We start from the raw sequence: 23,460 nt of genomic DNA on the forward strand, positions 1-23,460 counted from the left end.
GGATAGAGAGATGGATAGTTATGATAATCCAGTAACCTAAATCCAGTATTTCAGGGGATTAGTCTGACACTAAATGAGGCTAACAAAAATTAGAAAAATAGATGAACATTTGAATCGCATGAATATTTTTCATAGTGTAGGAGAAAGCTGGTTATTATTTGTCAGTTGGCTATGTCACTTTTATGTGTTATCGTCTTAACTAGTCCTTAATTAATCTGTATGTGTGTTAAATCTCTTTAATGACACTGATGGGACATGGAGGTTGAGGCAGAGTTCAGACAGACTGTCCTGTTTGTTGAGTCCCAACTGAGAAAGCTAAGAGACGATTATCAACAGCAGAACTGAAGATAAGAGAGTAAATAACTCATCTACAGCTCTTATTCCAAGTCAGAGTTTCACAGAATCAGACTGTAAATTTATTTAAGTGATGGGAGTAATCACATTAGTTTGATGGCCCAACAACACAAAAAGGAGCCGGAGGATTGGATTACTCTTTTTAAACATTATATCATTGAACTGTTTATGATTACTAATGATTACCATTAGTAATCATTAGTTTATGATTACTAATGGTAAATGGACTGGTTCTTATATACGCTTTTCTAGTCTAGCTGACCACTTAAAGTGCTTTACACAATTTGCCTTAAAAAAAACCCTTTTTTCTAGTGCTTCTATCTAACACTCACACACAGTTACACTCTGATGGATGCATCGGAGAGAGATTTGGGGTTAATATCTTGCCCAAGGCATGCAGACTGGAGCAGATTGAACCGCTCATCTTACTGGTCTATCACCTGAGCTACTGTTCATATAAGATGAGGATTATGGTGTAAACTTACCTCTGCATCCTGTATAATAAATATAGTTCTAGTATTTGTAACAAACCAAAATGCCTCCTGAAACTTTCATTGTCAGGAGGCACAGCTCTCTGAACCAATATGGCATCTGTGTGGTTGCATGTTTTCACTGGACAGCAGCAATCACCTTTGGCCTAATGTGTCAGTTCAGTTGAATTTAAGTCTTTTTATAGCACCAAATAACAACAACAGTTAGCTCAAGGCACTTTATATTGTAAGGTAAGGATTGTAGAATAATAGAGAGAAAACCCGAACTATAGCACAGTCCCCTATGAGCAAACACTTGGCAGTGGGAAGGAAAAACTCCCTGTTAACAGGAAGAAATCTCTGGTGGGACTGGACGAGCAGGGAGGGGCGGCCATCTGCCGCAACCTTCTGGGGGTTGAGGGGAAAACGGGATAAAGGAAACAGTACTGGGCAGAGCCAGAGATTAATAATGACTAATGATGAAATGCAGAGACATGAGTGACAAAGAAATACTGAGTGCATCATGGGAAACACCCAGCAGTCTAGGAGGGCTCAGGGTCACCTGATCCCGCACTAACTACTGTACATGCTTCATCAGAAAGGAAAGTTTTAAGCCTAATCTTAAAAGTAGAGACGGTGTCTGTGTCCCAAATCCAAACTGGTTCCACATGACCTCTTCTAACATGGTGATATGAGGTACTTAATATAAGATGGGGCCTGATTATTAAGATCTTGTATGTGTAGAGAAGGATTTTAAATTCACTGGCAGCCAATGAAGAGTCGCCAGTATGGGAGAAATATGCTGTGTTTCTAGCCCCTGTCAGCGAGAGTGCGCTCACTGCAGCATTTTCCATCAACATCATTTTATTCACATGGGTTTTCATTTGTGTTAGTTTTTCCCTTTCAGATATCTGTAGTGTGTTTTCTACGACGCAGCGATGTGGAGCGCCGCTCAGCCGTGCCCTGCTCGTGTCTCGCGTTTTGTATTCAGCGTGGGTTTGTGGCTGTCTCACACAGATTCATACCCTGCACCAGTCCATGAGGGATCTGCGTTGTGACCAGCAGAGACTGTCTGATGACCTGGATAGAGAAATCCTCCGGAGGAACCGGTATCTGAAGTCTGAACATAAAAGCTCATACCTTCTCACACAACACATTCACAATAGAATTTGACAGCTATTGTTTTTATGTTACTGCAAAAGTCATTTTATGGCCAAATCTCCAATAATGGTTTGTTGTTGTCAAGTAGCATAATGAAACCGTTAGCCAGAGCAGCACTGGTGCTAGTTTCTCTTTGCCAAATTAGAAAAGCTGCAGAGTCGTTCAGACACACTAAATACGATTATTCTCATTTGTATTCAGTCTGACTGCATTGACCTCTGAAAAAAACGCTCATTACAATAGGCTGTTTTTTGAAAAACAAATGTGGCTTAATAACAGCAGACGATACGTTTCCAAGAGCGTTACTATGTATCTCGCACTGTTTTGGTAAGCCACAATGAATGCAAGCAGGCTTTTATAGTCTCTTCTTCTTCACTTCTGCCCACAGAGTCATCAGTTTAAGTTCTCGGCTCTGGGAAGACAGTGTTGGAATATTGATCTTTTACTTTTCATATGCACCGAACATAAAAAAGTTTTTTGCTTGGGGTTTGCAAACAGAAGCACGGTTTCCATCTCTGTGAAGTCTCCTTAATGAAAAGGTGATAAAAGTGTCACAGGGAACTTAAAGAGACGGCGCCGCGCAGTCAAAACGGATTAGAATTTGACATTTTGAAGTTATTAAAAATCACTCCTACCCAGCGCCACTGACCAGAGCAAATTGATCCAGCGTCGTATTTCAGCATCCGAAGCTGCATAATTATTTTTTAGTGCTGTCAAATAATGCATTTATGGGTTCTGGAATAGTATTTCCAGTGTTTTGCAGTGTAAATATTTTCAGCCAGCTTGATTTGTCTGTTTTTGTTTTTTCCCTTCTTTTGTAGGGCTGATATTGACACCAGGCGGGCGATGGAAAGCCTCACAGAGCACATGACAGCTTCCCTGAGACAGGACTCAGTGAGTTGTGGCTGTGTATTTCATTGCCAGTACTTCAAGTGTGCTTTCTGGCTCTGTGAATGTGTAAAGAAAAGCGGAGGCATCCAGAATTTAAGGCCATCGCATCACAAATTTTGATGGATGAAAGCTGCTGTATAAAGCATGGAATATGCAAATAGCTGGAGTTTCTGGAATAGAAAATGGCAAAAGACAAATGGCTTCCTCTTTTTTTTTTTTAAAGTAGGCTCATAGTGCTCCAACTTTAGCAAATATTTCCCTTTAATTTCCAGGCACACAGCTTGTTACTGCGCCATCAGTACTGTGACAAATACACAGCCCCACATGACGCCCAATATGTTTAATATTTTTTATCTCATCCTGTCTGTGGGCGTGACAAGATAAAGCTTTTTACAGGTGGATATGATGCTTCCTGATTAGGCAGGGAGGCGCTGCAACGCGAATGTAATACACTCAGTCAGTTATGAAAGATATTTTTATCATCCGCACTTTTAATTTCCTGTTTTCTCATCTATCGCACGCTGATGCCATTCCTGCGCCGGCGCGAATGTTCGCGTGACCCGAGGAGCGCTCATTCTCTCTCTCGCCGTCTGTAGGTGTCGTCTCGTGTGGAGCGGCGTCTGCAGGAGCTGGAGAGAGAGATGCACGGCGAGCAGAGGAGCACGGGCGGAGAGAGGAGGCCGGAGCAGCGGGCGGCCGCGTCTGACGAGCCGCAGGAGGTGACACTCCTCCTCGCCACTCACCTCCCACACCTGGCTCTTATCGCTAGGGGCAAGATGGAGGCACATGAATTCAGTGGAAAGATTTAACTATAACTAATGACCACATTCATTTATTAGAGACAACACTTAAAAGCGCCAAGTGAATATTAAAGTTATGACTGGCATCCATCCGTGTTACCTGGTGATCAGCAAAGTTGATCTTAATCACAAATATATCTATAATTCATCCAAGATTTTAAAAATGCAAATTCTACAATAGATCATACAGCAACACAGAGTTCCTGTAGTAATACAAGCCTCGTGCAAATGTGATTATATATTTATTCGTGTTCCTTCTGCCGTTGCATAAGAATGTGTTGGTCCGTGTTTCCCACAGATGTGTGTCATGAAATGAGGCGCACACACTTTCAGAATGGAATTATTACCAAAATAATACGTTTCTCTGGCAGATATCTAATTGGACAAACACTTGTGGAAAATAAATGAATAATAATAAACACAATGAGCTGCTTCTCAGTCCAGCTTTTCATCAATCATTGCAGTTTAGAAGGGATAACGACGGCGATCATTCTGCTCCATGTTTTGGGGAAGCATTTGCATTAATATGGAGGACAGCAGCAAGCACAACCTGGCCCCGAGCCAGCCAGCAGGCGAACAAGAGATGGAAAGGGTCGGAGCAAAGGACCTACTTTCTTTACCAAATAAGAGCGAGGGGATTGTCCGGTGTTAAATCGCTGGTGTTTTTGTCTAAGACTGTCTAAGACCTCTGTCAGTGCGCCCCAGGGTGGCTGTGGCTACAATGTAGCTGCCATCACCAGTGTGTGACTGTGTGGATGACTGGATATGTGAAGCGCTTTGGGGTCCTTAGGGACGAGTAAAGCGCTATATAAATACAGGCCATTTAAGACTGATACAAAAGCGCTGAAAGGAGTGTGTGCCACATGTGTTTGGATTACCAATAATACACCTCAGCAGCTTACCCAGGTAAAGTCTGTGAATGGGAAACTGCTTTAGAAAAGTTTGGACGGCATTTTAGGCGCAAATAAAGAAGAGTTTGTTTTGCTGCGCAGCATAAAGAAAACAAGCTCAAATTCATCAGAAGAGTGAACACTCAATGAAAATATAATAGATGTTTTGAGGTTTACTGGACAATCAGATTTATTATGTACAGACGGGCTCATCAGCAGTTTCACCTTTAACCAAAATAGTCTTTGAGATCAGTTGGAAAGGTTACACGTTCAAATCTCTCTTTAGTCCTTCTTTGTCACATATGCAGAAATTTGGCTGATGAAAGCATGTCAGTAGCACCTTCCACAAAACAGCGCGGGGCTTTCAGGCAGTCTTTTGTTACACTGGGATTTTCCCAACATAATAACGCTGCCATCTGTGGTACAGAGATATTACAGTGAAAGTATAGTGGACCGTCGAAACAAAAACAGGTTGTCTGTTCAGAATTTGTGGGAAGTCAAAATAAGCATACTTGGTGGGATTAGTGAGCTTCTACAGGTTTAGATACAAGGATGGTTATTCTCCCTCACAAATACAGTTACAGAGCAGGGGAAACATCGAGGTTTCTAGTGGCTTTCATGCTTACTGTACCTTCAATAACAGATTCTATAAGGTTCTTAAAGCTCGTTCTGCTTTATGAGACTATAAAACACACTAAGTAATTGCGTTGTTATAGTGCAGATGGTTGCTAAGCAAGAAATTGCTGCTTTCTTATATTTAATGCCAATCACGATCGTTGTCAAGACGTGATTTGTCTAAAAGCACAAGTGGCTGTGAAAGCGCTGTCATTAGGTACACTTTAGTGATGTAGCTTGATGCGCATTATCTTGTGTTATTACTCATTTCTATTGCTACTTTACATTTAACCACACAAACATTATAGATCATCAGCATAATGCCGCTTAATGATATTTCTTGGTTCATCTGTATCTTCTCCCAATCTGTCACGTCTGTTGTATTTTACTGGTGAACCACAGAGGGGCGCTGTGTATCCAGACTGATAACCTGTGTGAGCAAGAGCTTTTCAACACGCTGTGTAGTGATGGTAGCTACCAATTCATTTGCATCCCTCTCCTCTGTCGTGCCCTAATGGGACACCAGCGGGGCCCAGGGCGATGGGAAATAATGCATTTGCCCAAAAATTAAGGGTAAATAAACAAGCATGAGGAAATGAAGAGGAAAATAATCTCTTTCACTACTAAAGAGCAGGAGAGGAGGGAGAGCAGAGGGCACATTTATTCCCCACCGATGGGCCCGCTGTGATGTGAATCAAATAGATGATGAGTCACTTGGGTAGATGTTATTGCTAGCAGCCGGTAATTCATCACCACAGCCCGCTTAGAGTGAGTGGGATGGAGTGGGATCTAAGCTCTTGTACAAATCCACCATGGTGCCAGTATCTCGTTCCAAGAAAAAGGCGATGATGATGGGGGGAGGGCAGGGGATACTGTGATGCAATAGCACTTCTCATGTGTCATCTTTATAGTGTCTCACAATGATACACGGTGTTTCCTGCATGGAATTTTGTTTGTGTGTTTTAGACTTTAGGGAGATGCCAAATTGGAGCCAGTGAAAGAGCGGAGAAGATGGCAGCCAGGCTGCTCAAAGCAGACAGGGAGAAATCCAAGGTAAAGAAACTGAGTGTTAAAGGAGCGTTTTTGCATTAGAGAAAATTTGGGATGATCTAAACGCCTTCGAGAATCTTGGTTTCAGTTTTTGCCGTACTGCTTCAACGATCGTTTTAAATAAGGCATGCAGAGACTTTATTATTGCATTGTAGCTGAAAATGACATTGAAACTTTCTATTTAATGTTACAGTTTTCATAATTGCAGTAATACAAATTATAATGTTTACTTTTTATTTACTGATATAGAAAACTTAATTGTGGCTCAAAATGTGAAGGCTATGATTTGTACTTATTTGACAGATTGTTCATTTTCCTCTTATTTGGGAATTTTTGTTGAACAGAGATGTCTATTATTTTCCAGGCAAGGAAAGTTAAGTTTAAAACATTGAATTTCTTTTTGATGATTTTTGTTTCGTTCTGCTGTAAGTTTCTGGATACTGTTCAAATTCTGAAACACCTGTTCATGTAAATTGTTTTTGCTTCGCTGTCCTCAGATGGGGCAGGAACTAGAGAGAGCCAGAAGACTGCTGGAACAGTCAGAAGATAGCAGAGAGTCCCTCGTTCAACAGGTTTGTTTGTCCTCTGCCTGATTGTATGTAAACCAGTAAAGCTCATGAGACAAAACAGTAAGATGAGAAGAGACTTTTTGGAAATCTTCAGTGTTGTTCTGCCTGCTGTCAGACAGTCGGATGTCTTTTTTCTGCGTTTTCTTACACGGCTGATGATCCCCAGGTGGAGGACATGCGCTGCGAGCTGCAAAGGACAAGGGAGGAGAAGACGGGGCATGAGAGGGCACGGCTGGAGACTTCTCGGCCCAGTGCTCAGCCACATGGCAGCTATGCTGACAAGGATGGTGGAAGAGGTGGGCTGCAAGGGCCAGGTACTCGGTTGTCAGGGGAGAAGAGAGTGCATGGATGCAAGTTAAATGGATGGTTTTAAAGATTGCTGTGCCAGTGGAAATGGATGCTAAGATTTTGTTTTTTAGGATGACAACTTTCGGGTTTTAAATGTACAGAGTTGTGAAATGAAACACCGACAGCTCTGTTTCCTTCTTTTGCTCAATACTCAGGGTGTTCAGTAAAATACAGCAAAACAGCACAGTTACAAGCGAGCAGCAGAAATGAAACGCAGAGAAGGTGACGCAAGACAACAGAGCAAAACAAAAAATGCAGCCTGCTCACTGTGGAAACTTGAGTGTGGACTTACATTCATTCACAATGTGTTCACAAGATATACCGAAATTTTTAAACCGTGGGATGATTTATCTGTCACGTGGATGCTCGTTTTAAACATTTTCAAATAATAACGTCATTGTGTGTAGCTCATCTCTACCAGCCAAAATCTTGGGCTTCCAGTCGATCTATACTTAACTAGGCTTTTTTTACTCATGATGGCTCTGCTGTTGTTTTTAGGGGGGGCTGCGAATCAGAAGAAAGAGGAGCTAAAGCCTCAGTCACACAGGCCTAGGAGCAGGGTCCTATCACTATCAACAACTGTGTACTCCCTGAATGTCTGGAAAGGGGTTGCTGGCTGTTGCCAGGGGAAATCAGTTGTTGTGCAAAGAGGGCGCTGCACGTTTTTGTGATTGCTTTCACAATTTGCGTTGCACTTTTCAGTTCCACTCCTTTGAAAGAAGTTTCTGAGTGTTTGCAGACAAGTCTCCAGGACGTTTTTGGTGCAACCATTCTAACATGACATTTTTTGCAATCTCGTGCAACCTCTTGCCAACTGTGCAGGAAATATGCACTTCTCCCTAGCAACTGGTGGTTACCAGGGAGTCACTGACCCGTCTCTAGAGCTGTGCTGCCACCAACCTCCAGGAACAATTTGCAAGCAGGAATACACATTTTTCTCTCATGACCAGAGGTTGCGAGGTGGTTGCAGACCAGTCTGTAGGCGTGTTTGACTGGGGCTTAAAACTGTGTGTTTCGTAGAGAGGATGGACACAGAGGCAGCCCAATAAAAGATTAAGAACAGTATTTTTTTATATTTAACAGTAAATCATGCAAAGTGTAAAACTACTCTAGTTGAGTTCAAGAATAAAAATAAAGTTAGAAGCTTATCTTACATCCCCCGTTATCCTCGTGTCGTGTTTTTGTGTTTCTGTCTTGAAGGTTTGATTGGTTAATGCAGAGCAAAGTAAAAAGGCTTCAGTGCCAGCAAGAAACAAGATGGTGAAAGGAAAACTTAAACGTTGGTGAGAGGACTGAGAATTGGTTTGAACTACACAGAATATCAAAGATTTATTACCATGAAAGGAGAAAAAATTGAGTGTATATTTGAGAAAAATATTGAAAATCCAACTCTGTGCGTCTGGTTTTTTTTTTTGCAACATTGATTTTAGGACATCAAAGTGTCTTTAAAGGCAGTGAAAGCTCCAAAATGAGAGATTCTTTAAGTGTCTCACGTTTTCTAGAAGGTTAGGTTATGTAAGGGGTTTGTGCTGTTTAGTATTAGGTTGAGTGAAAGATTATTTCTTAGTTTATAATAACTTCATTAAATCCTCATAGCGTGCTTCTACAAATCAGTACTTAAGTTGTGGAGAATCCTTCATGAGTCGCACAATTTTTCACTACTTTTGTATTCTGTTCGCCAGATGTTTGGTCGGTGACCAAAGTGACCAAGTCTTTAACTTTAGTGACCCATGTAGAGAATATCATCCACGGCATTATACCCATTGTGAGCTCTAGGAGCAGTGGGACCACGCCGTGTGGCACCTGGGGGGACCAGCTGTTGCTGAAGGACAGTTTGCAAAAGAATTCTGAAAATAAACTGAGAGTGAATCTTATTACGTTTCCCTTAAAAAATAAACCCAAAAACCCGATGCTGTAGCTTACCTGTTGATTGTCATTTTTGTTCCACTTTTTTCATATTTTGTTTCCACCGTGCAGTAACAGCACTCTGTGGATGTACGTCTGCTGATAGCGGTGTGCATGTGTCAATAGATCGCTCAGACCTGGAAAAGGAAGTGGCAGAACTGCGTGTTCAGCTGTGCAAAGCCTCGGTCCGTGGTGAAGTCGAAGAACTGAAGAGGGCTCTGGACTGTAAAGAGAGGGAGAGGGTCCAGCTCAGCTTACAGTTGAAGGTGTGTGCGAGTCACAAGAAAGACAGTGCATTTCTCGGGTCGTCTTACTCCAAAGACTAAAGAAGTCTCAGCTGGAGTTCAAACGAACACATCACAAGCATGCTTTTGATTCTGCCCATGCTGCTGTCTCCACCCCGTGCTGAGGTTATGTATGTGGGTCTGTTGCTTCTCCTCCACGGTCGCATCCCCGGTCTGCTTCATACCCCTTGATCCCTTTTATATCGTCAGATGAAGCGACATTTGGAATAGATCAGGAGTCAACAGGCAGTCATTTATCCTTCTCAAACTGGTGCAATGTGTCACTCCCATCACTGAAACAAGATGTAAGAAGAAGAAGAAGGAGGGGAAAAAATAGTATTGCAATTCCTTGCAAAGTAGGGGCGTTCAAGGCTGCAGTTGGTATCAATAAATTGTTAGTAGAAATAGCTGCACTTCAAGCATTGGCACATTTCTCTAATCTCTGATGTTTCTTTTACTGAAAATGTGTTTAAACACCCACACTTCCCCTATTGCAGAGTAGGTGCTGAGAGAATATGCGGGTGTTTGCATGTATCACCTGGGGCGTCTCGTGCCGTTTTTATGTCTAAATCCAAATAGACGTTGGAAGTGTTTCATTTTTAGTGGTAAATGAGAAAAATGAAGTATAATGAGGAGAATGGGATGGAAGATTCAATTTTTCAGTGGCTGAATTTATATACAGTCTAATAGGTCTATGACTAACCAGTGTATAACTAATTACTCCTAACTGACAGCCTTATTCAGTATAAACGCCTAAACAGGGTTACCTTATTTACCCCTGCTTTCCACTTCAAACTTGCAACTTCAAAGAGATTGTGATTTTCTTGTGGATATTACGTTAATCCAGAGCAACTCTTCTTTTAGATTACTTTTCAGACCAGCGATGTAGATAATCCAATTGTACGTAGCGTGTAAACACCCTCTGACCTCTCTCTGTCTTTGTGTTTTGTCTCTTTCTTAGCTCTGTCATGCCAACCCTTTATTCTTTATCTTTACTCTAAATATATCACACCTTTTTTTCTTTGCTTCTCTCCTCCTTTTTCTTTTTTCCTACCCAGCATAAACCCATTATTCCACTCTCCCTTTTTCCTGCTTCCCCAACCCCCCCTCACACTAGCAATAGTCACTCACTGAAATAATCTAAAATGCAATTCTCTGCTCCACAGAGACACACACCTTGACCTTTCTTTTCTATATATACAAGGAATTATCGTCAGACCTGGCGGTGCGAGAACAACAGCAGCAGCGAATGCTGGAACAGCTGAGGGACATACAGGTAGCTTAAATAATCAACCTTTTATACTGAAGTACACTCACATGATGTTTACCTCTTTATTCTAAGCCACAACTTCATCAGATTTTAATATTAAGATGTGAATAAACTAATCCTGTGGTAATAAGATGCTTGAGATTCTTCTTGTATGGGAACGGTTGCACACGATTTTGTATTCTAAAGGATGAATATACATTTTATTCATAAATTCAGTCTTCCTTTCAGAGCCGAGGGCAAGCAGAGAGGAGAGAGACGGAGGCATTACTCCTCGAGAGCACAAGGAGCAGAGATGAATTGAAGACCAGAGCCCAAGAGGCTGTGCGCCAGTGGAGGGCAAAGTGCAGGAGACTGCAGAAGGAGCTGGAGGAGGCGAGGGCTCGGGCTCAACTTCATACTGACAAGGCCTCACAGGTTGGTTGAAGCAGATGCTTTCATAGCAGTTTTTTTGGACACAGCTCACAGAAGCAGCTGATCCTGTTAATGTTGACTTTCAGCGCTGAAATAAAAAGCAAGAATCTTAAAACGTCATTGATTCCAGTGAACTGATCTGCCCCGTCTGTAAAACTACATCTTTGCTCTTTTCAAAATGGGCACTCTGCCAATTTTACACATCAAAATTGGTTTCCTTATCTCAAGCAGCGCTTCGCTCTCCTGATTTGGACTCAGCCGGGGTCTAATGAAAGGTGCTAATGAGTGACATTATGGGAAATGTCAGCGTTAAGAGCTTGACCCGTATTAAGGGCCAGAAAATCTAAATATCTCAGCATCCACTGCATTGATTTTGGCTGTTTTCTTTAATCCACCCACTGTGGGTCAAATAACCTTACGGCTGCAGAGTGCTGAATCACTTGATTGCTTCTGCAAAACAACATTTTTCATGAATCATGTGTGAATGTCCAGCCTAGGTTCATATTAATGTGTTCTTTTAACTCTAAAACCACGTGAGAGGCTTTCATCTTTGCAATGAAACATGAAAAAAGCGTTGTACGTACAGAATACATTGTACTGTGGACAAGATCGTGCCACCGGTTAGCTTTTAATGTGTATTAGCGCAAGTTAAACCAGGACTGCTAAAACCACTTTGCTCTGTTGGCTCTGGTAGTTCTTTCGGTTTATAATTGATCAAAGTGAGAGCTCTCAGGTGAACCGCCAAAGGTTCACTGTGGGAAATCTAGCTGGATCTGGTGGGAAACTGCAGCATAAATTCAGCATTAGTGGCAGTTGTGTCTTAAATGCTCCGCCCTCTGCTGCTGCTGCTGCTGCTGCTGCTGCTGGTACAGGCTGTGTTACAGCTGGCAGCACTGTTAGCTAGAACCAAGCCTGTTTGTTGCTTTGTCTTAGCAGTAGAGTCTGGCTCACGCACAACTTCTGTGACTGTGATGGTGTGTGTGAAAAGTGAAGTGATCAATAATGTCTGTACTAAAATGCAGTTATCAGCTTCAGTAGTGACGCCTCGGGCAGCGGGGAGAAACAAAACTGTAGCTGTGCTGCTCAGTGAGGTCAGGATACGTGGTTGGATGGTGGAAGGCTACAGTTACATACATAATACTGGCAACTAATGTGGACGTTATGGACACCACAAAACTAGTAGTTACAGCCTGTCCTGTTTCCTGATGTTTCATGTTTGTTAGCAACTTTATGTTTCTAGCTGTGTTGTAAAATGTGTTTATTTTGTTTAAATGTTTGTTGTAACATATTTGGGAAGTTTGTATTGCAATTAATCTGAGATAACTCTTGTATCTAGATGGACTTTTAAAGCAAATATACAGGAGTCAACAAAAAGCACAATCTGAATATAGACAGAACATTACAACAGGAGTATGAAGCCCTGTGAGCCAAAATCCAGCACAAACAGGAAGTATTTGTCCAGTTAATGATTTGCATAATGACACAATCCCCACTGTATGATCCATGTGTTACAAAGCCCAGAGGTCATTGAGCACCTGAGGAGCCTGAATATGTAAGTGTTTGTAAAGTGTAAGGTGAGCAAATGTAATCAAGAACATGCTAATGGTGTGATGTCAGCTTCCTGTCCCAAATTGCAATTGTAAATCCTCATAAGAGGCTTGATTGTGATAGATGCTGCTTGTAGACAAAAAAACGTGTAACCACCAGACAGTTCATTGGGTATACCTCACCTGGATCCTTTGTTTGTCTTCAGACTCAGCTTAATGCTTCATGGCTACACGATATAGCAGGGTGCTGGAAACATTCCTCACAGATTTTAATGCATCACACAGTTCCTGCAGCTTCTTTTCAGCTGCATTTATTACGTGAATTTTCCGTTCCACCACATCTCAAAGGTGCTCGACTGGATTCACATGTGGCAGCTGTGGAGGCCATTTGAGTGAACTCACTGTCATGTTCCAGAACCCAGAGATTATTTGAACTTCGTGGCATCTTTGTGAGAGGATCGGTACACTGTGGTCCTAAAGGCACGGACACATTCAGCAACACCACTGAGGCAGGCTGTGGAGTTTAAAGTGGAGTTGATGCTGGTCATTCTCCTCTGACTTCTGGCATCGACAAGCATTTTTGCCCAGAGAACCGCCTCTCGCTGGATATTTTCTCTTTTTTGGGCCATTCTCTATAAACCCTTGAGATGGTTGTGCAAGAAAAATCCCAGCAGATCAGCAGTTACTCAAACTCTCAGACCACAGCTCTGCCACGTTTCAAAGTCCCTTAAATCACCTTTCTCCCCTATTCCCTGACTCGGCTGTGATGACCATGTTTACGTGCCAAAATGCCCCGAGTTTCTGCCATGTGATTGGCTGAGCCACTTCATTGAATGAAGTGAATTTATATAAACCTTTTATTTTTGGGCTCACTAAAAAAAAACTCCTTATTTACCTTTTACTGGGCCTTGATACAGTGCTTAGTGACATCAAGGAGAAGGAGGAGTAGAAAAAACTGACTGTGAAAGGATATTAATCGCAGTCTGACACCAGAAATTTGACCTCTCAGGGATTACAAGTACATCATTTGAAAGTCTGGTGATATTAATATGAGCATCCTCCATTGTAACAATATTTATAAGACAAAGAAATCAGGAAAAGCATAAACATCAGAATCACTGCATCCCTGACTCCTCTCTTTGTTCGTGTTCATTCATCCTTCATTTTGTCTTCGTGTCATAGAGGACGACTTTGTGTCATCGTCCAATTTAAACTTTTGAATAATGCATTTTGAATTCACCCGCCATGACCACAAATAGATTACCGTTGCTTGGTATGTTAAAGTGGTCGTGTTTCGTTAAATAATTAACGCCCGTCTATTGTTATTAGCTTAGACGTCACCCCCCATCGATTCCCATCCCATTCGGACTGAAGGAGTCACCTCCAAACTGGCAGTCAGCACCTTGTGCCTCACAGACAGACAGTCAGACCGACTCCCACCTGGCACACTCGACGTGATGCGAATTAATTACAAAATCATTTTTGCCCTCTTAATGAATTAGGGGAGAGAATCAAGTGCTCAATTAAATGATTAGGCTCTGAGCTGCTGCAAAGTCTCTGCAAATTCCAGTCAAAGCCGGAGTATTAGAAGCAATCTGCCTTGAGCAGACCTGACCATTGTCCCTTATCGAGAAGCTGAGTGCAAGCATTTTCCTATCAGTGCAGGAGCTGGTACTGCATATGTTTCCCCCCGCTCCGTCTCTCTGTCACTCTTTCTCATGCACTCATCATCATTGTCAGAGCTCTTCTTTGTACACCATCTCCCTCCTCTTCTTCATTTGTCATTCTTCATTCATCTTTTTTTTCTCTTCCTCTACCCGGCTCGTTCTCTTGCTCCCGCTCTCTCTCTCCCTCCAGGCAGCCAGGGAAAAGGAAAACTCTCAAGCCCAGCTGAAGGCGCTGAGCCAGCAGACTGAAGCAGCCCGCAGGGAGCTCGCTGAAATCCTAGGCCGCTTGGCCCAACGTGAAGAGGAGCTCCACCGCAAGGACGTGGAGCTGTCGGAGACACACCAGCGCCAGTTGTCACTGCAGCAGGAAATCCGGGAGGTGTGGGGTCCAACACCCAGATAGATTTCTCCTTCTTCATTATTTTAATTACTAGGATTTTAAAATATGCAGCAGTGTTTTCAAATGTCTAGCACTGCAGGGATTTTATTGAAAAATCTCAATCGAGTAATCTGAGTAATTCCTTTTTAATTGCTTATTTGTTTTTTATTTTTCATGTAAAATCCAAAAATCCATATAAGATGTTGCATTAGAGTCTGTGATAAGATCCTAACAGGACTCCCAACCCCAGGTGAGGGAGGCCTCAGCCACCCTCGAGGATGAGACTCGGCGTCAGGCCGCCGTCCGAGCAAGACTGAAAGAAGAGAACCAGAGGCTGCAAGAACAAGCTGACACCCAAGCTCGCCGTTTTCAGAGGGACCAGGACGCACATGCTGAGCTCCAGGCTGCCCTGAAGCAGATGACTGCAGCCCACGCCCAGCTCGCCCAGCGGTTGTCTGAAGAGGAGAACTGCAGGAAGGAGCTCCAAAAGAGCACATCAGAGCTTCAGGCCAAGCTGACAGCGCTACAGGAAGAACGGACTGTGCTCAGCAAGCAGCTGCAGCTCGAGAGAGAGGTGCATCAGAAGGAGCTAGACGGCTTGAAGGCCACAATGGAGGACAGCAATGCAAAGAAGGCTCGTGAAGTGCAGGACATGCTACAGGTCTGCTGTCAGGAGCGAGACGAAACACAGGCACAAATGAGAGAGCTGAAGGTAGCTGTGATCATTAAGATGTTGTACAGCTAATGTGGAAATGGATAGATTAGTATAATCACCGGTATCAGCAAGAGTGAAAAAATCCAGAGGCATTATTTACACGAGTGTCAGTTAGCTGTGTGGTAACTGTTAACAGCCCAGAAATAATCTGACACATAATCTTCAGGCTTTTTTTGAGGATTAAGCAAAATACAAGAAATACATTATTAACTTTGAACAAAACTCTTCTTGCTCTTTTTAGTCTTTGTTCTGGGCTAAGCTGCTCGCTGTAGCTATTTATTCTCCAAATCCAAGAATTCTCTCTTTTTAAATATCCCTCATCAAAGCTAAACTCTAAAAACTGCATCAAATGCTTTTATTTTGTCAAACCTTTTCAGATGTTCAAGGTGTCCCTACCCAGGCATGGATCACAGGGCGCCAAACTTTAATTGGCATTTCTACAAATTCAGTGCAGGGTAACGTACCCCAGCAGCTAAACATCTGGTATATTTCCGACCCAGTGAGACACAGACTAAATTCTCATTTAGCGTAATTTTCTTCATTGGTCGTGACCCTGTCCTCTGAGTACTGGTGAATCGAGGATAGCTGAGCTTTTAATGGTGTGTGGTGCCCTGTGGATCTGTGGGGCCATTCTACAGCTCCAAGCGTGAATATTTAAAAACCCAGATATCAGACCCCCTAAAGTCTCATCAAGGCACTGTTGGAGATAGGAGCTTCACTTGACTCGGTCCCACTGCACCCTCCCACCTTCAGTATCTCCAAAGACGAGCCCTCCCGGGTACATTGTTTCTTAAGGGGCATGGTCCTCCCTGATATGGCTGAGTTTAGCCCATTAGTTGCGCTGAATGGCATTAATATCTGACATAGCTCATTGTAATGGTGCCATTTCCAAGTGCGGTAAGGACAAGGGCGTTTGCTGGAATGTTTTTAAATATGAGCCTACAGGGGCGGCAGATGTCCCTCAGAAGCCCACCCAATATTCACGTATCATAGCCAGAAGCCTGTATTACAGTTATGACACAGTCAACTGTCAGAAATGGCTTAAAATATTCACATTTCCATGTCCTTGTCCTCTTACTCATGATTTCTCCTCCTCTCCCTCTCCCCTGCTTCGCTCTGTCTTAATCGCTCTCCTTCTGCTTCCCTCCACTTAGAATTTATTTGCTTTTAATGTTTTTCCATTTTTTCCTGTGTTTGTGTCACTCCCGGTCCTGAGTAATTGTCATTCATTCCACTTTACTGTATCCTGTGTAGTTATTACGTTATTATTATATATAGAAAGCTAAAATCTGAGGCTTGCCTTTGCGAGCTTGAGCAGGACTCGTTATTCGTTCTCTTGACCTGTTACTTGATGTTCTCTGGCTCTGCAGCACATAATGTCACGTTGTATTGTGAAATCAGCTTTTACTTGCAAGAACTGACTTAAGATGTTTGGATCCACTGATAAATTTGGCACATAAATTAAATCTGGGTTCAAATCAGTGACATGAGAACTTGTATCTGTTCTGTTTACTCATGGTATTCCCAGAACTGCCACCTGTTTAGTGTTGATAATTTTTGCCCCGGATAAACCGCCCGTGTTTATGATCTCGAAATATTACCTGTGTATCATGGCATTAAAAACATCCACTCTCTTCTAGGCAGATGCAGCGTCAGACAAAGAGCTGTGTGGGGCGCTGCGCATCAAGTTGGACAGGATGAAGGATGAATGTGATAAGCTGGCAGCACAGCTGAGCACAAAAGAGGAGGCGCATGCACTTCTCCACAGAAAATACCAGCTACTCAAACAGGAAGTGGAAGACAAAGTAAGCCTGGCCTCTTTGGGCGTGCTTTTTCCAAATTCTTCGGTTAATATTACGGGCCAGTTGTTAATATGTGTGTGTCTGTGCAGATGTTACGTTTTAGGAATATATGATGTTTGTTGCTTGATAGAAACACAAAACATTTGGCTATGAGCAAGCAGTCAGCGACTGCGTGACAGAAACTGGTTGCTGTTGCAGTTAGGTCCATACGTTTCTGGACACTGACAGGATTTAACCTCTGTACACCACCACAGTGGATTTTAAATCAAATATGACTCAGGTGCAGCCTTTCACCTTTGGTTCACAGGGTTTAACAAAATTATTGCATTAACTGTTTAGAAATGGGATTATTTTCTACATGTCGGCGCTCTCACTCTCAGCAGAGATCATCATCATCAGCACTTTTCCCCAAGAATTGGTGACTTTTTATAACCTTTTTCGCAAGATTCTTCCCCAAAAAGTGGCTGCAGAGAATATCTATAGACAGTACTGTTATCTATAGACGGAGCCCTTACACCCATTGCTCTCCAGCAGCGATAATAACGCTTAAAAGTATAACTCAGTGCTGCAACATTTCATTCCCCTTTTTCGTGATTCTTTTTCAAATTCCCAACTGTGGGAATTCTTGCTTTAGCTCAGAGTGAGGCACACCTTCCAGCACTGAGGCTGAGTTCAGTTTGTGAGAGAGACACTGTGCTGCTTCTAACTTTCCCGCTGAGTGATTTCAATCCAGCTGTTTAACCTGTGTGTATCATTTAGTCAGATGGTAAAATCTGAGCCCATCAGGCTTCGACTTTCCACTGTTCAGAAGAAGGTGTTCAGGACAGATAATCCAAACATAAGAAGAGTTCCAGGGGTTAAGTGGTGCCAAATCAGCACTATTTTAAAGAGTCTTTATCAATATGTCCTTAGTGGCTTCACAACAGCTGATGAAGTATTGAATCCCAATTCACCTCTTTGACAGGACCCTGATAAGTTGCATGGGTCTTTTTCACAGGAACCATTTATTGATTTGAAATCGTCTGCATGCAGAAAAAGGGCTCTTATTAATGTAACATGGGCAGTTTATTATCTCAGGGACAGGGTAATGACCCGTGTTCCCAGGGCAGAACTGATCACTTGGTTTCCATCCTTGAATGTATTGATTGACTGTGTCCTGGTAGAGACCCTGAAACTACTGTAGCTAAAGAAACAAGTCTCTGATGGTTTTTTGTTAGTCTGAATGTGTTTATTGAGGAAAACCAGAACATCTGACAGTAATCTTGTAACAGGTGACATAAATGTCATTTATGCTACGAAAGAAGAAAAAAAGTTCTTATCAGTGTCTTTTAAACTACAATGGCATGAATTGAAACACCAGCTCATTTGCAGCACCTCTACTCCGCTCGGCTGTCTGCCGTTCTCCACAGGTCAGGTCAGCCGAGCGGAGACGTGTTTCGGAGTCGGAACTTGTTAAGTTGGAGCAGAAGGTGTTGGAAATGGAATCGGAGCAAGAGGCAGTCCTTACATCTTTGGGCGAGGAACTAGACGCAGCCTGTCGCAGCCTGGCTAGGAACGGCGAAGACAAGCTCCAGGTATTTCCTGCCTATTACATTTTGTTTGTGTTTTGAATGGTGTTGAATACTGTCAGCTTGCTTTTATACATTCACAGCACATTTGACAAGCACGGATCATTTTCTAAGTAACAATTTAGTCCTGCCAGTCCACATACTCTGGAGAAACGTGTACAGTCCTTCCGGTCGTTGCTGCACTAGATGCAAACTTAAACAGTCTCTTGTTAGGTTTGCCTCTCCTGTCGGTTCATGCTGGACAGTGTGTGGCAAGAGTAGGTCTCTACAGGCTGGAGTGTTAGTGACAGCAGCAGTCTTGTTTTGTCCCACTGTTTGCTCAGTTGTTGTTAACTGTCAGAATAATAACATTGACTTGTGCTGAAGAGACCTGTTCTTGTATTGTGATTTTGCATAAGGCTGTCTTCTGTTTATTTGCCAGTGGCAAGAATAACAACTATTTTGAGAACCTTGGAAAGTATTTTACAGTTGGTTACAAGTTTTACCTGATAATCTTGTGTGTGTTGTTGTTGTGCTTATATAAATGTTGCATGCGTGTGTTACCAGAGACAGAAAGTCCAAAGGAAATACTCGTTATGACTCATCTGTTCTATGTCCAAAAATCCATGATGAACAGACACACATGAAAAAAGCATGAAAATCAAGCTCAGACTTTCTTTAACGTCACAGAAAGTGCAAAAGATCAAGTTTGCATGTCTTTCATGTTTTTCTACAATGTCCCATCTATTTCAGATGGAAACGTTTCTAAAGCAAATATTTAGCGTAACGTCTGTGACAGGTCAGGTTGACAAGGCTCATTAATAACAACTACGACTGTAGTCTGACAAAGTAAAGGAGCTGAGAAGAGGTTCTGCACAGTGAGACAGGAAATGAAAATGGGGAGAAAAATAGTAGTAGTGAGTGTTGTGGCTCATTGTGTAAATGTGAGCATCTTTGAATGAAGTCTTGAGACACACAATTACACAGAACAGAGGGGACACAGAGAGAAATGAAGGGCAAGGGATCAAAACTAGAAGCCATAGAATAAATCACACACAAGTACAATAATACAAAAATCACAAAGAACTAAAAACGCTGGGTCAGGAGACCCAGGACCGTGACAGTATCTTATTTGATCTATTTATTTATCACCCACCTGTACATAACCATGCACCTATAAATCTGCTTATTAGACTGTAAAGCCTCCACACTGCCTACTGAGTGTATTCTTTAAGCCCCCACCCCACCCCCACCACCCACTTCGCTTAAAGCTAGTTTTCCTCTGCTGCTCCAGGCTAATGAACCCTGGCTGCTCTTATCTGCTCTTATAGATTTCTCAAGCTGGTCCTGCAGTGCTGCAGTCAAACATGCGAGCCAACACCTTTCCTCCTCTGTAATCCATGATGCCGAAAGAAGCTAACTTATAGCGATCGGGCTAATGGGGGGATCATTAACGGTTAAAGGGTGCATTAAGTTTCAGCTACCTTATGATACCCTCCTTCCTTCCTTGATTTTAAAAGCACTAAGAAGCAGGAAGTTTGAATGTGGTGTAAAGATATTTAAAGTCCAAGAAAAAACAAACTTTGCTGAATACAACTTGAATTGTAAGACGAGTCAGGCGATATTTTTATGCCAAAATGACTCATATATGACTTTTCTACTGTATTTGAGCACTGAAAGCACCTTTATGCAAAATGTCTCATTCACCTCTTTGGTGCTTTGGACACATTAATCAACTAACAAGAATTTAGTGGACAGGTTACGGTCAGTGAGACCTCACAAAAGGTTTCAACTGTAAACGTTAACAGGTTGTAGCCAAAAGGTTTAAGGGCTGCGAGAGTTGAGGCTCGGGTGTGAAATTCATGGTATTCAACGGTTTTATCGGTTTTTATCGTTATTTTTTAACCGTTTTTATCGTTAACTTGGTTTCCCTGGGTCTTTTCCCGTGTGTTATGAATAAATCTTCTCTTTTTTGGTACCAGTACTGGTTTTATTCTGTTGTGTTTATCCGCGACACCTTAAAGGCCGGTCCATGAAAATATTGTCGGTCCGTAGCGCAAAAACTGTTGGGGGCCGCTGAAGTAACAGACAAATATAATATTTCAGTTTCACTCACCAGGACTGCAGGAAAGAATTCCTTGGATGACACGTCATGTTTGTTGTTAGATAATTCCATTAAAACCAATTAAAAAAGGCACCAGCACCACCAACATACCTGAGAGCTCCAGTTCAGCGACTTGAACTGTTTGAGGTGACAGATGATGGCAGACATGTGGCACGCCTGTCAAAGTCAAGCCAGTAAGTGAGACCTGAGCTGGTATCCTTGTGACCTGTGTGCATAAAGGCCCCGTCTGTAAACATGTCTCTACGCTAGTTGGACGTCTGTGGGATTGTCTCTGTGGCCACCAGAACTGCGTCTTTTTGGCACTTCCACATAGGCATCATTTTTTCTTCTTCTCTTTAGTCTCATAATTTACCACAGCATGGCAACACAGTCATTTTGGTTCTTTTCCTTAAACGCTAACCTTGTGAGTCATCTCCTTTTATTATAAACCCCTGTGTGTCTTGTCTTTCAATTGTGGTTTATTTTATGCTCCCACTCTTCTGTTTTGGGCTGAGCTGCATCAAAGATCTGCGTTTAAATCCAACTCGAGACATCTGTCGTTATTTTTTTCTCTCCCTTCCATCTTCTCTCCGCGTCTTTTCATAAACTGTTTAATGAAGAGTAATGCTGGTAATCTCTATGAAAACATCTCTCTGTGTCCTCTCCATTTGCTGTTGGTCTTAACGTCTCTGCCTTTTTGCTTCTCGAAATTCTTCCCAGCTTTTCCGTCGCCACAGTGGGAGGCGCAGCAAACACACTGTAACCAAAGACGCACAGCCACACATTTATTCGCGTTGTGAAAGAGATGTAAACCGGGTAGTCACACATTTAAATTAGCGGTGGCAGATGCTTGGAATCCGCTGCAGCGCTGCTGTGAGGAATAGTGGTGTTTCTTTCACTTCAGGCCTTTCACAGCACTTTCAACTCCCAGCCTACTTGTTCAGTTTTTCAACAGTTTCACCTCCTTTTTGTCTGCTACTCTGCCGTGTGGCCTTTGATGTTTTTGAAAAAAGTAAAGAGAGCGTGAGCGAGAAGCGCAGAGGCATGTTTTATCCTCCCACACAGTCACATGCTCTGGTGTACGGCTGCACGCTCCCTGAGACGGGGACCTCTGCACAGCGGTGCTCTGTTGCCGTACTTTGAGCTGCCGTGGCAACAACTTGGGAGATGCGTTTTTGTTTGTATCTGGTTTTGAGTGGCAGCTTGAAAACGCTGCCTGACACCTGCGCGGTGACGACGTTGCTCGCCAAGGCGCAGGACAGAAAGGGTCCAAAAACTCCTGCTGTGTGTTTTCCATGTCTGTTGATCATGTGTAAACACCTTGCCACAAGGGTGTACTTGAAAAAGGGGTTCTGCTTTTGTCTACTTTGTTCATTGCTGTGTGTGAGTTCGTCCATGTGAATTCACGTTTGTTATATCTGCTGGCTTTCTTTTTTTTCCTCAGTAGGTGGCAGGAGGGGGTATGCTTTCACGTTGTTAGCAGGGTGGGCGGGTGGGTAAGTCTCTATAAACACGCTCAAAAAGCTATTTGAAAAGGTTTGTCAAGGAGAGTGGAGTGGGGTGGGGGTTTGTTTTGTTTTTTGGCTTTTTTTGTTTTTACCTTTATAAAATCTATTGGAGTGTGTTATCACTCTACCAGTCATGAAACGTCTAAAGAAATGTTTTTGTGCCATCAGAAGGCACAGGAGGGCTTTTCTGTTTTGGATGAAGGGAAAACCCCAGTTTTCCAAAACGTGGTACTGCAGCTTTCACGGCCATTGGAGCCTAAAAAGCTTGTGATCATAATCTCAAACTGTAGTTCCTGTTTTAAATGAATGGGCACTTATTGACAGAATGCATTTCCCTATTTTCACTGTCTGTGTGTGTGGGAGGGGCTGTTAGTAATTAATATGGTCATCTCAAGCACCGGCTCGGGCTATAAGCACAGAAGCCCCACCCCCTTGCTGTGAGACCCTCTGTTTGTATGGGCCAGCCAATCAGAGGAAGGAGAGGACAGCCATTTTTTCCCGGGGAAACAAACAACAAACACTCTGGGAGGCAGCTCATTCTATAGACAGTGCTTATTTTTAAGGGAATATTATTGCATTATGTGTATATTCATTTTGTTTTCTTCTGTTTTTAAAATGCTTTTACTACTAAGAAGTCTGTGAGTCTGCAGTAATAAAGGTAGCAATGGCAGCTGTTGAGAAATGATGACTCAAACATTATGTAGGAGTAAAAGGTATTCATTCGAAAATAATTCGACATGATTAACTTTAACTTGTTCTAATATCATGCTATAGTATATTTGGCTACAAAGTTTTATTAGGATTCATTCAAAACGTTTTGAGCGATTGTGTTTATAAACAGATGACGTGCACACAAATGCTGCCAGAAACATCCTTAGCAGAGGTAAAAATGCATGTAAAGTTACTCTTAGTGCAGGCTAAAGGCTGCAGCTGGTGCAGGGATTTTAATAGTTTTGTGAATGATTGTCTTAGGATGAATTGTGGAATGTACAGACTTTGAAATGTAGAAATTAAAAATAACAGTTGTTTTGTTTTATTAGTTTTTGTTTTTTGTTGCTATTTGTTTCCAAGGAAACAAAGGAATTGTAATTCCTTAAAAACAACAACAACTTAACACTATCTGTGAAGAAAGTAGCAGCAGCGCAATATTGATGAAACACAAGTGATAAATGT

At 42.4% G+C, this 23,460-nt stretch overlaps 1 protein-coding gene across 3 annotated transcripts in view; it reads left to right on the top strand.

Moving 5' to 3' along the window:
* The window catches only part of cep128 (centrosomal protein 128), a 43,445-nt gene that overhangs the window by 3,887 nt on the left and 16,098 nt on the right, over positions 1 to 23,460 (top strand). The window contains exons 5-17 of one of the 3 annotated variants that reach the window (XM_005724857.2): positions 1,842 to 1,942; positions 2,807 to 2,879; positions 3,473 to 3,595; positions 6,148 to 6,234; positions 6,729 to 6,803; positions 6,967 to 7,114; positions 9,180 to 9,319; positions 10,542 to 10,613; positions 10,836 to 11,021; positions 14,423 to 14,611; positions 14,862 to 15,323; positions 16,967 to 17,131; positions 18,538 to 18,702. In XM_005724857.2, coding sequence (XP_005724914.1) covers positions 1,842 to 1,942; positions 2,807 to 2,879; positions 3,473 to 3,595; positions 6,148 to 6,234; positions 6,729 to 6,803; positions 6,967 to 7,114; positions 9,180 to 9,319; positions 10,542 to 10,613; positions 10,836 to 11,021; positions 14,423 to 14,611; positions 14,862 to 15,323; positions 16,967 to 17,131; positions 18,538 to 18,702 — 1,986 coding nt within the window. The remainder of the gene's footprint in view (positions 1 to 1,841; positions 1,943 to 2,806; positions 2,880 to 3,472; positions 3,596 to 6,147; positions 6,235 to 6,728; positions 6,804 to 6,966; positions 7,115 to 9,179; positions 9,320 to 10,541; positions 10,614 to 10,835; positions 11,022 to 14,422; positions 14,612 to 14,861; positions 15,324 to 16,966; positions 17,132 to 18,537; positions 18,703 to 23,460) is intronic. The other 2 variants (XM_005724859.2, XM_005724858.2) reach the window with 2 other exon arrangements.

This window comes from Pundamilia nyererei, unplaced genomic scaffold (genome assembly GCF_000239375.1).
Source record: "Pundamilia nyererei isolate P.nyererei 1_Seehausen unplaced genomic scaffold, PunNye1.0 scaffold00013, whole genome shotgun sequence".
NCBI lineage: Eukaryota > Metazoa > Chordata > Actinopteri > Cichliformes > Cichlidae > Pundamilia > Pundamilia nyererei.